Genomic DNA, 14,560 nt, shown 5'->3' on the forward strand with positions numbered 1-14,560 from the left:
TTTTCAGGAAATGGATCATTAAAACTCTTCAAACCACTGCAAATGCTGAAAGGATATTTGAAAGAGAAGTTTTCTGTAAGGCTGTAGTTCTTCATGCTCACAAGAAAAGAATTAACACGTTTCTGTGGTATGTTGTGCTACTAAAATCTTATTTACTGTCCATGCTTCGTTGTTTTCCTTTCCCATCTTTTGTTACCCATATTTAACAAATATCAAAACCAAACTTCCACTGCTAGTTGGATATACTGTCTTCAGGAAACAAGGGTGAATCACGTTTTAAGGGCAGCAATCGTTTGACACCCCCTGCCCCCCCCCCCCCCCACCCCACCCCCCAATCCTTACCCGTTTGAATTTTTCCACTATATGGCTATGTAGCTCATCGGTGCTGAGAAGTGAAGTGGTGAAATGTGATGTCAATTGATTATTCCCTGTCCATCCAGTCCATCCATCCTATGGTATTTTGCTTTTTCTTTATTTGTTTCATTTCTAACAGAGCATGGCATTTCATTAGTAATGGGGCAGAACATGTATGTTAATTTCATAGGAAGAAATTAATGACTGACTAGTAACTGTTACATATACTGGTATTTTACAGGCAAAATGGATGATAATTGAATTATCCTTCACTTTTATCATTCATTATCAAATAAAAGAAGATGGCTTGTGAGGAATGCTCTATTCGGTTTTCTGTCTTCAAAAGAAAAGTAAGTAGTTGCTACATTAATATTGAAAATATATGTTAGTGCGTGTGTTTATGCAGGTAAATGTAAGTAATGCCAACAACAAACTATCCAAATACTCTGCATAGCAAAGATAAGTTAAAGTAAATCCATATTAAAAGTTTTTGAATTTAGATAATTTTTAATTTAGAATTTATCTGGGAAATTCATTTTTTAAAATAATCCTTGTTGCAACTTACCATTTTATCTAAATGAAGAACCAGTTTGCTCTTTTGTTGAAAATTCAGTGATTGTAATTGGTCATGATATGGAAATGTCAATTATATAACTATAGTAATAATAATAATAATAATAATAATGATAATAATAATAAAGTGTATTTGTCGGAGATTTGATAATGTGTATAGTTTCTCCATTCAGTTCATTGTATTTTTGGGCACATAAAAGTATATACTTCACTCTTGCATCTGCAAGAAATAAAAGCAGCCATAGAGTGAATACATTTGTATGGTAAAAGTCAAAACTGAAATGCTTTCTACATTAAAAGTAGCGTAGTGTGATAGCTCTTAAATGATTAATAAACTAAAAACTTAAAGTACTCCTCTCTGGGACACTGAACTGATTATATTTTCTTTAGAAACAGTGTGGCATTTGCCTTCGTTACTACTGCAAACACTGTTTACTTCCAAGAAGAGATGACTGTACAATCAAGTCACCATGCATACGATTGTCAGACAAGAAGTACATGTGTAGAAAATGCCGAATTTTGAGCGCTCGTCCACTAAATCGTTCTCTTCTCCTTCAACTAAGAGTGAGAGATTTGCAGCTGTATCTCTCTTCCCAGAAAATTTCTACAAGAGGATGTGTTGGTATGTATAATTTTTTGGCCTTTTCTTTTTGTTGAAGTTGCACTGAGAACTAAGTGCTTTATTTAATTTCTTTGTGCATAAAATTAAACTACAGTGCTTTGAAAACATGTGTTCACAAGAAAACAAAAGTCTCACATAGAACTAAGTAGTAAATGGGCATTGTATATGCGTCGCTTGCATTATATGCAAAGGTTGTTAGTGGTAGTAGCAGTAGTTTAGTCATTCAGAGAGAGGATAGATTCACCGGATTTTATAAAAAAATAAAATGTGTATAGTACCCTGCAAAATATTCAAAACTACATATACACTGAAAAAAAAAAAAAATCACTACATGAAGGAGTAGGTCTGCAACATAAATGAAAGTTGGTAAGCATGTTTCTACATCTGAAAGATGATGATGTATTCCCATTTCGCATCAGTCACATAAGAGTGGCGCCAGTAGCACCACTGGGAGTACGTAAATCTGGTTTGCTTTACATATGTGTCATGAGTGTTACTTACATAGTGAATTTATGTTAGTCAAGAAAGCCTTTAATATGTCAGATGCCATCATCAACAGCTCACTTAGTTTGAATGGGGTTGTGTAATAGGGCTACGAAAAGCAGGATGCTCCTTGTGCAATATTGTAGAAAGACTTGGCATGAATGTAGCCACACCATATGATTTGGCAGTGAGCATAAGAATGTACAGCTGCAAGATGACTGCATTCCAGAATGCCCTGTGACTCTACTGAGAGGGAAGACCATGTTTGGTGTACGGCTGTGGTGTATCATACTGCATCTGCAGAAACAGTTTGACCAGCAGTTGGGACCACAAATGGTTACAAATCGCTTTTAAAAACTTTACTTATGTCTTGACCAGGCTTTTATTTTTCGTCAACCTTACACTTTTCCAGTTTTTTTTTTTTCAAAGTCGTATGTCAGTCGTATAAACACATTAGATGCATTGTATAACGTCAACATTCTCAAGCATGAAACAGTTTGCACTTGCCTTGTGTTTGAGAATGTTGATGTGAAGCAGTGTTTCTAATGTTTTCATAGGACTTACATAGCACTGTCTTTCAAAATGATAAAGTGGAAAAGTGTAAGGTTGATGAGAAATAAGCCTGGTCAAGACATAATTCATGAAAATTGTAACCAGATGGTTGTGTTGTCTCAGCATTTTCATGCAAATTGCAGCTGTTACAAATCGGTTACTTCAACAACAGCTCTGAACCAGACACCCTGGAGCGTGCATTTCATTGACACCAAATACCTCCATTTGTGCCTTCGATGGTGTCAAACGAGAGCTTTGGCCTTTTGTACTAAGTATATTCTTCCAGGTGCCTTAATTTTAATGTTAGCAGATGATTCATGGATGGTCCTCAGTTTCCTCTGTGAAAGTGGTATTTATTTTCAGATAAAAGCTTTTGCTTTACTCCTAGAGCAGAGGCTAGGTGACTGGCGGCCTCTTTTCATGTTTTCTCGGTTTGAGATCCCTTGACCAGTCAGCCATGGAAAGATAGCTCGTTTTTCCAGTTTTTGGATTTGGTCTATGGTTTTATTCCTTCTACTGTGCATTTTAACTTTCTCGTTTGATTCCTCTGATTGGATCCATCCACTTTTAGCAAACCCGCTTTCTTTCATGAGTAACTTTGGAATCGTGGGACTGAAACCTGGCCATTTAGTCCCATGACCCCTCTCACTTGGAGTTGAACATAAGACAGGAAATACAATGGTGCTGTATCTGAGATGATGCTGTTATCTTAATTGATCACAAACTGGGATGAGCCTTCCTCTGCTTGGCTGCATTTTGGCATCTCAGTGTGGTGGCACCGTGAAGCTGAGTGAGAGTGTGGCTTTGCCATCGCCCCCCCATTCGCTGTCACAGCATGTAGTCAGACATGGTTACCTTCTGTGGTATTGATGCGATGTTCTGAGCTTTTTAAGGCACCGTGATCTTTGAATGACACCTCATTCCCCCTCCCCCACTCCACAAACATCTACACAATCTTGTAGGGTGAATGTACATGACAGTGGCAGAGGAGGAGGAGGTGGAGGATGAGGATAGGGGGGAGGGCACTGAATGTGGGTGCAGATCAGGAGGCAGGGAGGTGTAATGGTGGCCAATGGCACATTCCTGCCCACACCCTGATATCCATCGTGAGAGTTACTGGGAACACTGGCAAAAAACCAGTCAGAGTGCACATCTGCAACCAGAGATGCAGATGCTGTGGTCAGGTGAATGGCAAAGGGATTTATTGGAGTGGTGTGATGACATGGTGGGTGGCATGTCCATAGTCATCAGTTCAGGCTGTGGGATAGGTGGCGATGTTGGCAGTGTTAGTGACAGTGGCAAGGCGTTGAGGTCCATGGGCACCACAGTGGATCGGCAGGTCCGTGAGTGCGGAGACACACGATTTCTGTGCCATGCCAAGTGTGGCTAAACACTCTGCGGCAGAATCTTGGACACCTCAGACGTCTGCCACAGCTGGTTTGTATTCTGCAGAAACTTGGTTGATGTATGAACAACGTCCAATTGCTTCGGTAATGAATCTGCATACCCAATGCTGTTTCTTCCCGAAAACTATGTGGAAGACATCTTGTGGCTGCAACTTTGTCTGATCTGGTGGAATGAATTGTTTTTGTGGTGGTTGCAGGAGATGCCATAGGGTTCTGCTTTAGTGTTAGACTGAAGGTGAAAAGGTGCAGTTGTCACATGATGTATGCCATTGGTGGCACAAACCTGGTGGAAATTAGCTGTTCTGAATTGTGGGCCATTTTCCAAGACAGTGATCTCTGGAAGACCTTAAAGACAGGTGGATCTCACAGGAACAACAAAACGAAATTTACTATGAGTGTCAACCACTGACAACCATTGTTTTTTCTATAATGGTCTCGCAAAATCAATATGAATGTATTGCCACAGTCTGGATGGAGGTGGCCACTCAGAAAAGCAATGCAGAGGCAGTGGCTAATGTTCCACATTATTTTCTTCTGTGGTATCAATATGAGGTGCCGACTTTGTTACAGCACTGCGATATTTGGATAGCACCACAATGTGGGGTTGTCGCAAACATGAAAGGTGCCGGTAGATAGGATGTGTAGGCACACAGTGGAAAATTTTTAAAATATGCAGTACTCTTACTCTTACCAAAGGATTTTGACCTATCATCTGGGGGAACTCCAGTATTATTAGAATGCCAAAATTGTGTAAGTTGTTTCTTATTTTTTTTTATTAGTTGGATCTGAAGATGACTGTTATGTATGGCCCAACCTATTCATTGATAATTTTTGTTGTTGTGCAACTAAGGCTGTAAAAATAAATTTCTCTTAAAATAGATCTTTTTGGGGTATTTCTGGTGATAAAATGTTGCCTATTATAAGCATCTATTAATCAAAATAGAAGTCACGTGATCATGCTTTTTTCCAATCACAGAGTTTAGAAATCATGAGTGACTTTGATTCCCGTCTTGAATGAACTTTCATATATTGCATGTGACACATGATGATGTGATTTAAAATTCATTTGTGTCTGTCTCCATTTCACATAATTTTCTTTGTTGTTGAACAGCACTAGACTATACACACTAAACTCAGTAGCAAAATGTAATTGCGGGATGCAAATACTCTTCTCGGGTTTGTTGTTGGATCATATTGTGAAAATCTCACAATATTTTTGTCAATACAACTGTTAAACATCTTCAGATGGTGCTAGGTGCTGTTGTCACTGCTAAAAAGCATCACTGACTGATATAGGTGCATGCCATCTTCGAAATTAATCAGGCCAGGAGCAGGCAATATATACCTGTGGGAAGGCACTTGGAGTTGGAGGAAAGTGGTGCTCTTAGTGCCCCCTGCCAGGAAATGTAGAGACCTTTTGCACTTGCATTGTGGGCAGTGACTGTGCTGCCAGATGCTCCTGTGGTGAATTAAATGTCAGCAGTGTGCTGCATTGCGTTATGAATAAAAATTCTTGTTTATTCTGTTTTGATTTAATGGCAGCTAGTGGTGTATTCCACGCCGCATTTAATTGAAAACGTACATCCTTGTTAAGATTGTCTTTAAGGAGGCCACATTTGTGTGTACAGTGGACAGAGTCCCAGAAAGATAATGCTGAGGGTAAAACTTCGGTCTTCTCATAAAACGTGGAGTGTCTCATGTACAGGCTACACTCTTCTACCACTGATTTATCAGGTTGGTGCAGGTGTATATGACAGTAGTGTTAACACAATGTTCTTGCATGGTTTAGCATGTCTACCCCATATAAGATTTCCCACATTGGCATGGGATCTTGTGCAAGCTATGTTTCTTAAGAACAAAATCGCCTTTGACCGAGCGCAACAAATTCCTCAATTTTCCTTGTGGCCACACTTGATGTTATGAGATTCTTTCTATTCCTGAAGACATGTCACCAAAATACAGGAAGAATGCTGTTGTTGTGGGTGCCGCCGCATAATCATGTGTGTCCCTGCTTAGAACAGAATGTGTGACTTATCTATCAGAAAAGCCACACTGTTTTTAGGTGTTGTAGCTCAACAGGTGGATTTTACGTATCTGGGGCCGCATGCGCTCTATGCATGAAGGAGGTTAAGGCACCACTACATCATGCAGGATTATGACATTTTGTGGCCTGTAAATAAAACTCTCTGTGATTTGGTTTGCATTAGACTATGTCCCAGTGTACCACAGACTTTTCTTCTAACCGTGGCATCCAGGAATGGTAAATTGCCATATTTTTCAATTCCAAGGGGAACTGTACATTCGGATGGAGAAAGTTCAAATGCTAGAGAAACATGGGTAATATGTTTATTCCATGGAGCCACATGACAAATATATTGTCTACACGTCACCAGAAGCATGAAGGTCGGGGACTTGCGAACTGCAGCACTTTTTGCTCAGTCTTCCATAAAATAGTCAGCTACCATGAGAGACAGAGAACTTCCCATGGCAACACCATCAACTTGTTCAAAATACTGATTATTGAATAAGAAATAAGTTGAGGTAAGTTCACGTTCGAACAATGCCACAATCTTTTACCTGAAACTTAATGCTGATAAACTCTAATGAGTCCTGCAGAGGTACATTCATGAATAAAGATAAAACATCAAAGCTAACCAAAAGATTCAATGTTTGTGGCTTAAGTCTTCAGGCATTCTATGAAGTCCTCTGAATTCCAGATATGATGGTCACATTTGCCTAAAAGATGTCCAAACAGTAAAATAAAAAAATAAAAATTACAGAGGAAATAAGTAGTCTCCCCAATATTGCTCACTATTGGAAGAATAGGGTTCACATCCTTTCGTATCTTTGGTCGGCTGTACAGTCTTGGGGGGAGAAGCGCAGTCTGTTGGTACAGGCCTACCAAAGAGAAATAAGGATGGGTCCCATTTTCCCCCAATAGTGAGAAATATTGGGGCCCCCACGTATTTCCTTTGAAGTAAAGTTTACTTCAGTTCTGTGCTCTTATTTGACGTCTCACTTGACTTCAGCCCGTTTTCTTCCTATTAACGTGTCATGTCACTGAATGAGTTAAAAGTGGCACAAAAGACACAATTCATACCATGGGTAGTGGTGGAGTCAAGGGAATATTTTTGGCCATGCAGAGAGAGAGAGAGAGAGAGAGAGAGAGAGAGAGAGAGAGAGAGAGAGAGAGAAAATGCTGATGTAATCTACGATTGGTGTTGCCAACACAACTTGCAACATTTAGCTATTACATAACCTCTTCAACACACTCCTCAGTCCTTGGTGAATATTCTTGCATACAAATGAAAAAAACGTGTTGTCTCAATGGGTCATCTTTACAATGAATAACAGTCTTTTCATTGTGCCTCTTTGCTAACCACACACACAAGCAAGCACACCTCGTGCACAAGTGACTGGTTCTCTCCATTCCCTCCCCCCCCCCCCCCCCCACCACCCCCAACCCACCTCCCAACGCTCCACGTGGCAGTCTTGCCATATCACCATCTGGTCTCTGCATGTCCCACTAAACAGCGCTCTTCTCTTCCCCCACCTGTACCCAACTACCCTCCTCCCCTCCTGCCCAATTCCAGATTGTTATTTATGTGACAGTCGTATTCCGGTTAGACCTACATATGTTAGCAGTCATGTGTGCATGAGGTGTGCTTGCTTATGTGGATATGTTTTTTGGGCAAAAACTATCTTTTCGTTATGCCTTTCTGCAACTCAGTGGGTCATGTTCGCGGTGAGTAGCAATCCATCCTTTTTGTAATATTGCCGATTTTCCAACGTAGAGTTTCCATTGTTTAATTATGCAATCTAGGTACACTAGACATTGATGAAGCTTCAATCCTTTCAGCACCTGGCCCAACAAAAGCTGGAAGGCTGCTGGTGCATTCTTTAAACCAAATGGTATTCTTCAGTAGTAAAATGCCCCCAGATGCTGAAAACACACTAGCCACTCTATCCTCTGGAGCCACTTTCAACTTGTACCCACTCTTACAGTACATTGTTGAGAAGTACGACACTGCCAAAGACTATCTTGTGTGTGTGTGTGTGTGTGTGTGTGTGTGTGTGTGTGTGTGTGTGTGTGTTATTTGGAATTGGGTAGGTACCTGTTGTAGTCTTACTATTCAAATGGCAGTAATCGCAACAGAATCAATATTTCCTCTATATATCTGCGACATCTTTCGTACAATTAAAATTCTCATTCCAGGGGCCTCACGGTAAAAAAGTCCTGAAACTCTAACATCTCTTCCATCTGTGTCCTCTGTTCCCTTAAAATGCTTCACTGCGTCATGAAATGCTGTCTTAGCAGCATCCTGTGCCATCTTCTAGCCTACACTTTCCGTGCAGCAATCGTCTATCTCCAGGATTTCTAAGATTGGCACCAATATTATCTTTAAAAACTTAACTTGTCAGTACCAAAATCGTTCACATGGTTGGGCTCTACCTTACCTACAGACCTCTGCTGTGTGTGGATGATACTTTACTGTAAAACATGCTGCATTTAATAATCACTATCTTCCAGTAGTTCCACTTTGCACAACGTATGTAGCGATCATCCATATTCGCCCTTGTGACTTCCTAGCACCACTTGACACGCAGTCCCACAATCATGCGAATTAAGCCTTAATGTCATTGTATGTGGTGTAACTGTATTGTCTTGTTCAGCAGATGCCTCACTAGAGATAAACAGCTTCCCCTAGTGGAAATGTTTTCCCACTGAGCTCAACCATACATAATTAAAGGTCGTTTATGGTATGATGCTGACACAGTATAGCCCAAGGATCATGCTGTAGCCCTCACTTACATAAGACACCACTTCCGTACACTTTTTCCATCATTATCGACCCTAATGTTATATCGCACACAGTTTATAATGTGTTGGATTCCACTGCCTCCTACCCGCCAACTCTCCAGGGACTATAGACACATGCCTCCTTGTGTATGATGAAAATTTACACTCTTACCACCTATTACACCCAGTATGGCGCATTCTGCCTATGCATTTACTTTTACTGGGAATGCTTTTTGGTGGATCTTAAGTTAAATCAGTGCTTATTACCACCCAGACCACCCCCCTATCTTTACTATTTTAATAATGTTGCTGGTCTATACTGTGCCAGCTGTTGTTCCCACGAGACCACTGATAATTCGTACCTCCACTATTATTAAATAGCTGGCAGGACTGCCTCTGTATGTGCCCCATATGTCCGAAATTAAATCATCATATATTTGCCGAATGCTCTTTGACAATCTCTTCCCTTTGTTGCAACATCAGTCTTCTCAAAAATTCAAATTCCAACCTAATTACTGGCTGGGGGAGACCTCTAAGAGCAGCAGTGTGCACCCTGAGGATAGCATTTCTGCATGGAGGCCTCTAAGTGCAACAATCTGCACCCTCAGAAAAGCATAGAGTACCCTTTATTTAGCTTCCTGTATTAACACCTCAATTACAACCTGGCTAGGTGTTATCTCATATGTGTATACATTAAACTTTCTAATTATGTCAACAAAATCTTTCATCGCTTTGTTAGGCCTCTTAGAAAAACCATTCAGTTGTTTACAGAAAAACCACACACTATTTTGCTTCCTGTAATACTGTACCAGTCCCTGCTGGAGTTGCTCAAAAGTTTTTGTCCAATGCCTCTGTGCAACATACAAATGACTTTCTCCCCCTGAAAAGTGTAGCCTTGATATTTGTAACAACGGTTTGTCTGACTAACCCTCTGTCAGCTGATGACATGAGGTCCTCTACAAATGATAATTTAGAAGACCTGCCGGAAAAGAGAGCACCTAGGTTCACAACAGCTGGATCTACCCCCAGACCCTTGTGATTTCAACAATCCTAATTCATCCTCCTCCTGTGCTAATTTATTATACATAAATGTATTGTCTGCCTTCAGTTGCAGTAATTGATTAACAATGGCATAACCTCCTCTCCAGTGACACCTTGTCTCTCTGATTTCGCCATTGCCTCTCTCTTACTCATATTTACATCTCAGAAATAAGAACCCAAAAATAATATGAACAGCACACTTGTCAGCTACAAGGGTGGTTTGATAAATTTTTGATAAAAAGCATGAAAAAAGTTTGTTTCATAAAAACTCACCTACCTAACATTGTCTTGTTTGAGGAATATACAAGTGGTCCAATGACCTTCCAGGTTTTCATCCCATCAGAAAAATAGGTTCTGTCAAACTCTGCAGAATACTCATTGACTACAAATATCACTTCCTAATTCGATGAAAATGTCTTACAAGCAAGCCAAAGTTTCAAGTGAGGGAACAGGAACAAGTCACTTCGGGCTAAGTCAGGTGAATATGAGGAACCAGTTCAAATCCCAATTCTTGCAGTTTCACCACTTTTACCACTAATCTATGGGATGTTGTATTATCACGATGAAAGAGCACTCTGTCTTCTGCAACCATTGCACGTTTGAAGCAATCCAACAATGAAGCATAATGGGGTCCTGCTTTTTCCCAAGTAAGATATGAGGAGAATTCCTTGGGGAAAAAAATAGTGGCCATCACCTTACCAGCTGCCATAATGGTCTTTATCTTCTTTGGTGCACTTTCACCAACCTTTGCCCATTGTTTTGACTGCTGTTCTGACTTGATGGCCCCAGGTTTCAACAACAGTCACCCCCCCCCCCCCTCCCCACCCCCACCCAGGGCATCCACAACTCTTTTGTGGATACGTGCGTAGCGAGCCCGGAAACAGAGCTAATGTGGCCCGCCTTCCTTTCCGGGCTGCATACCTTCCTTTTCCGCATCCTTCCCTATCCCCCATCTTCGCCCCCCCCCCCCTTCCCCTCACCTCTGGCTCTTTCCTTTCCTTTCTCCCCCTCTGGGAGTATGTTTTGTGCCTACGTCCGGAGACAGACGCTCGAAAATGTAACACATTCTTCACTTTCTCTGCTTGCACGTCTTCATCCTTCCTTTGTCCTTCTCTTTTCCTTACCTCTTCTCTTTACCCTTTTCTCCGCTGCAGTGTTTGAGACCTCTCGTCTTTCCTTTCCCTTTCTTTGTTTTTCCCGTACTCATTTTTCTCCCTGTGCATGTCTCAAGGCCGACCCATGCATTTTCATGCGTAGCCGGTCACGGGGTAACGCGTAATTCCCCGCCCCGGGTCGGCAGGTAGGACACGTACGTACCCCCTGGTAATGGCCAGGCCCAGGGAGGGGTGATTACCCGAGCTGTTACCTTCCAAAAGTGCCAATTGGTCCCTCCGTCCGTTTCTTGGGAGGTGTGACCTGAGTTGTGAACAGTCACATAAGGCGGGAGTGCCCTCAGAGAGGGCCCCCACAAGGGAGGAGCGCGCCATCGGAGACGGTAATCACGGGGGATTCTTCCGCAATGGTTTCCTCATCTTCCACTATGTGTGCTCACAAGCGTAAGTTCACTAAGACTGAGCCACAGACAGTTCTTCCATCGTTGCTACAGTTCCTTGTTGTTTCTCGGTGTGACGAAGGTCACGACTTCTCCACGGTCAACCTTTTCATTATTCAGAAAGGTGTCGACGCAATTGCAAGTCTTGTAAAGTCTTGTTCCAGATTACAGAATGGCACCTTGTTGTTAGAAACAGTCAGTGCCCTCCAGTCACAAAAATTGGTGCATACATCACTGCTCCACACCTTCCCTGTCCAGGTGGATGCGCACCACACTTTAAATTCCTCACGTGGAGTCGTTTATACCCGCTCCCTCGACAGATTGTCCGACGAGGAAATTCAACACAACCTGTCTGACCAGTGCATAACGGCTGTTCATAGAGTCATGAAAAGGGTTGACACGAACATCGTTCCAACCCGTACTGTCTTCTTGACATTTGACAGAGTTCAACTCCCATCGAACATAAAAGCGGGCTATGAGAATTTCCGTTCGCCCCTACATCCCAAACCCCTATGTCCCAAACCCTACACGTTGCTATCGGTGTCAGCAGTTCAATCATACCAACCAATCCTGTTCCAACCCGGCCAAATGTGTTAAGTGTGGCAAGGATGCCCATGAGGGTGCTTGTCCACCTCCATCCCCTCGATGCATCAACTGTATGGATGCCCACACTGCTTCCTCTCGAGATTGCCCCATTTTTAAAGATGAAAAGCTCATTCAGGAAATCAGAGTGATTTGCTGCTCAAATATTATTCGCTAGTCGAAAGCCCACTGTGCCTCAGACAGAAAAATACAGCACTGTCCTTGCCTCTCCTCGGCCAACAAAGGAGGCAGCCACACAGACTTGTGATCTCACCTTTAGTGACACGGTTGTCAGATCGACCAGCGCAAAGATCACCTGTTCAACCTGCTCACTCTATGGCTCATCCTTCATCAGTTTCTGCTAAATCTCGATCCCAGAAGTCAGACACCCGGACTTCCAAAAAAGAGCATACTCGTGAAGATTTTTTACGTACCCCAACTTCAAAACCATCGGTTCCTCCTTCATCTAAACATCATGGTTCCAAGAAGGCTAATGAGAAACCCAGTTCCTCTCCTTCTCCGCCACGGCGTGTCTCATCTACACCACCACTTGGCGGTAACCGCCCTCGGCAGTCATTTGTGTCACCAAGGCGCACTGCTGGTGGCCGATCAACCGGCCGATAGCTGGTGGCAGGAGCTGCTCCTGAACAACCTATGGATCAGGATCTTCTGCCTTCGGCTGAATGCTGTTCCACGCTGTCGGTTGCAAGCTCTGAGCAGTAGTTGAGTTGACAGCAACCTTGGTCACATTCTTCCATTTTCTGTCCACCCTATGTCCATTATCCATTGGAATATCCATGGCATTCGAGGCAATCAGGAAGAATTGACGATCCTTTTACGATCCTATTCGCTGGTCATCTTCTGTCTTCAGGAAACAAAGCTGCGTCCCCACAACCGCTTTGTTTTCCCCCATTTTCAGTCAGTCCGATTTGACCTCCCCTCTGTTGAAGGCACTCCAGCACATGGAGGACTCAAGATTCTTCTCCATGATACTCTCCTTTATCACCCAATCCTCTTAAACACTTCCTTCCAAGCAGTCGTTGTCCGTCTTTCCCTTTCTGGATACACCTTCTCTCTTTGTACTGTATACATTCCATTGTCCCCATCAATGGCACGAGCTGATCTCCTTCATATTCTTGGTCAGCTTCCACCCCCTTATTTGCTGGTTGGGGACTTCAGTGCCCACCACCCACTTTGGGGATCTCCACATCCTTGTCCACGTGGCTCACTATTGCTAGACGTCTTCCACAACACTGGGGACCCTACATTTTTGTCTGCCTCCACAACAAATTTCTCTTGTTTGGACTTTTCGGTTGATGCTGTTCCGCCAGCTTGGCGCTTCGAATGGTTCGCCCATGCTAATACACACTCGAGTGACCACTTTCCATGTGTCCTTCAACTGCAGCCACAACTGCCATGTATGCGCCCGAGACGCTGTAAGTTTGCCCAAGCTGATTGGACACTTTTTTCATTTCTAGCGACATTCGATGACCGTCTCTTTCCTAGTGTCGACGATGAGGTCCTTCATATTACAGACATTACTCTTACAGCTGCGGAACGTTCAATACCTCGCACCCCCGAATTGCCCCGGTGCCCCCAAGTACCTTGGTGGAATGAGGCAAGCCGTGACGCAATACGTGAGCGGTGATGTGCTCTTCTCGTTTTCAGACACCATCCTACTTTGGCCGACTGCATCTGCTATAAGCAGTTCCGTGCGCAGTGCTGTCGCGTCATCCGCGATAGCAAGAAGGCAAGCTGGGACTTCTTTACTAGCTCATTTAACACCTTCACTCCCTCCTCGGAAGTTTGGAGTCGGATTCGACGGTTATCAGGCGCGCCTAGTTTCTCCCCGGTCACTGGGCTCACTGTCACGCATGAAACATTAGTGGACCTCGTCGCAATTTCTAACTCATTGGATCAACACTTTGCTGAGATTTCGAGCTCTTCAAATTACCCGCCAGCGTTCTCCTGAAGAAATGTGCAGCGGAATTGCGACCCCTTGCTTTCTCCTCTCAAAATTGCGAAAGCTACAATACTGTTTTCTCCATGCGGGAACTCCAACATGCACTCTATTCTTCTCGCTCCTCTCCCCAGGACTGGATGGTATCCACATCCAAATGTTGCTACATTTATCATACCATAGTCAACGTTACCTACTTCGCCTTTATAATCAAATTTGGACCGACAGTACTTTCCCAGACGATGGCGGGAAGCTACCGTCGTTCCTGTTCCGAAACCTGGAAAGGACAAACATCTCCCCTCTAGCTATCGCCCCATTTCTCTCACGAGTAGGGTATGTAAGGTTTTGGAGCGTATGGTGAATTGCCGTTTAGCTTGGTGGCTGGAGTCCCGCAATCTTTCAACACCTGCCCAATGCGGTTTCCAAAAGCATTGTTCTGCAGTTGACCATCTCGTTGCTCTCTCCACTTATATCATGAACAATTTTCTCCGGAAATGCCAAACAGTAGCAATATTTTTTGATTTGGAGAGAGCATACAGTACCTGTTGGAGGACAGGCATCCTCCACACACTATTCTCTTGGGGCTTTCGAGGTCAGTTGCCTCTTTTTCTTTGTGAATTTATGGCAGAGTGCA

General features: G+C 43.0%; 1 protein-coding gene across 10 annotated transcripts in view; it reads left to right on the top strand.

Annotated features, from left to right (window-relative positions):
- The window catches only part of LOC126274857 (E3 ubiquitin-protein ligase RNF34), a 59,964-nt gene that overhangs the window by 20,740 nt on the left and 24,664 nt on the right, over positions 1-14,560 (top strand). For 9 of the 10 annotated variants that reach the window (XM_049977155.1, XM_049977146.1, XM_049977147.1 and 6 more), the window contains exons 2-3: positions 596-704; positions 1,318-1,549. In XM_049977155.1, the coding sequence (XP_049833112.1) occupies positions 657-704; positions 1,318-1,549 (280 nt within the window). In that variant the 5' untranslated portion in view covers positions 596-656. Of the gene's footprint in view, positions 1-594; positions 705-1,317; positions 1,550-14,560 lie in introns of all 10 variants that reach the window. The other variant, XM_049977153.1, reaches the window with a different exon arrangement.

Source organism: Schistocerca gregaria, chromosome 1 (genome assembly GCF_023897955.1).
Source record: "Schistocerca gregaria isolate iqSchGreg1 chromosome 1, iqSchGreg1.2, whole genome shotgun sequence".
Classification (NCBI taxonomy): Eukaryota; Metazoa; Arthropoda; class Insecta; order Orthoptera; family Acrididae; genus Schistocerca; species Schistocerca gregaria.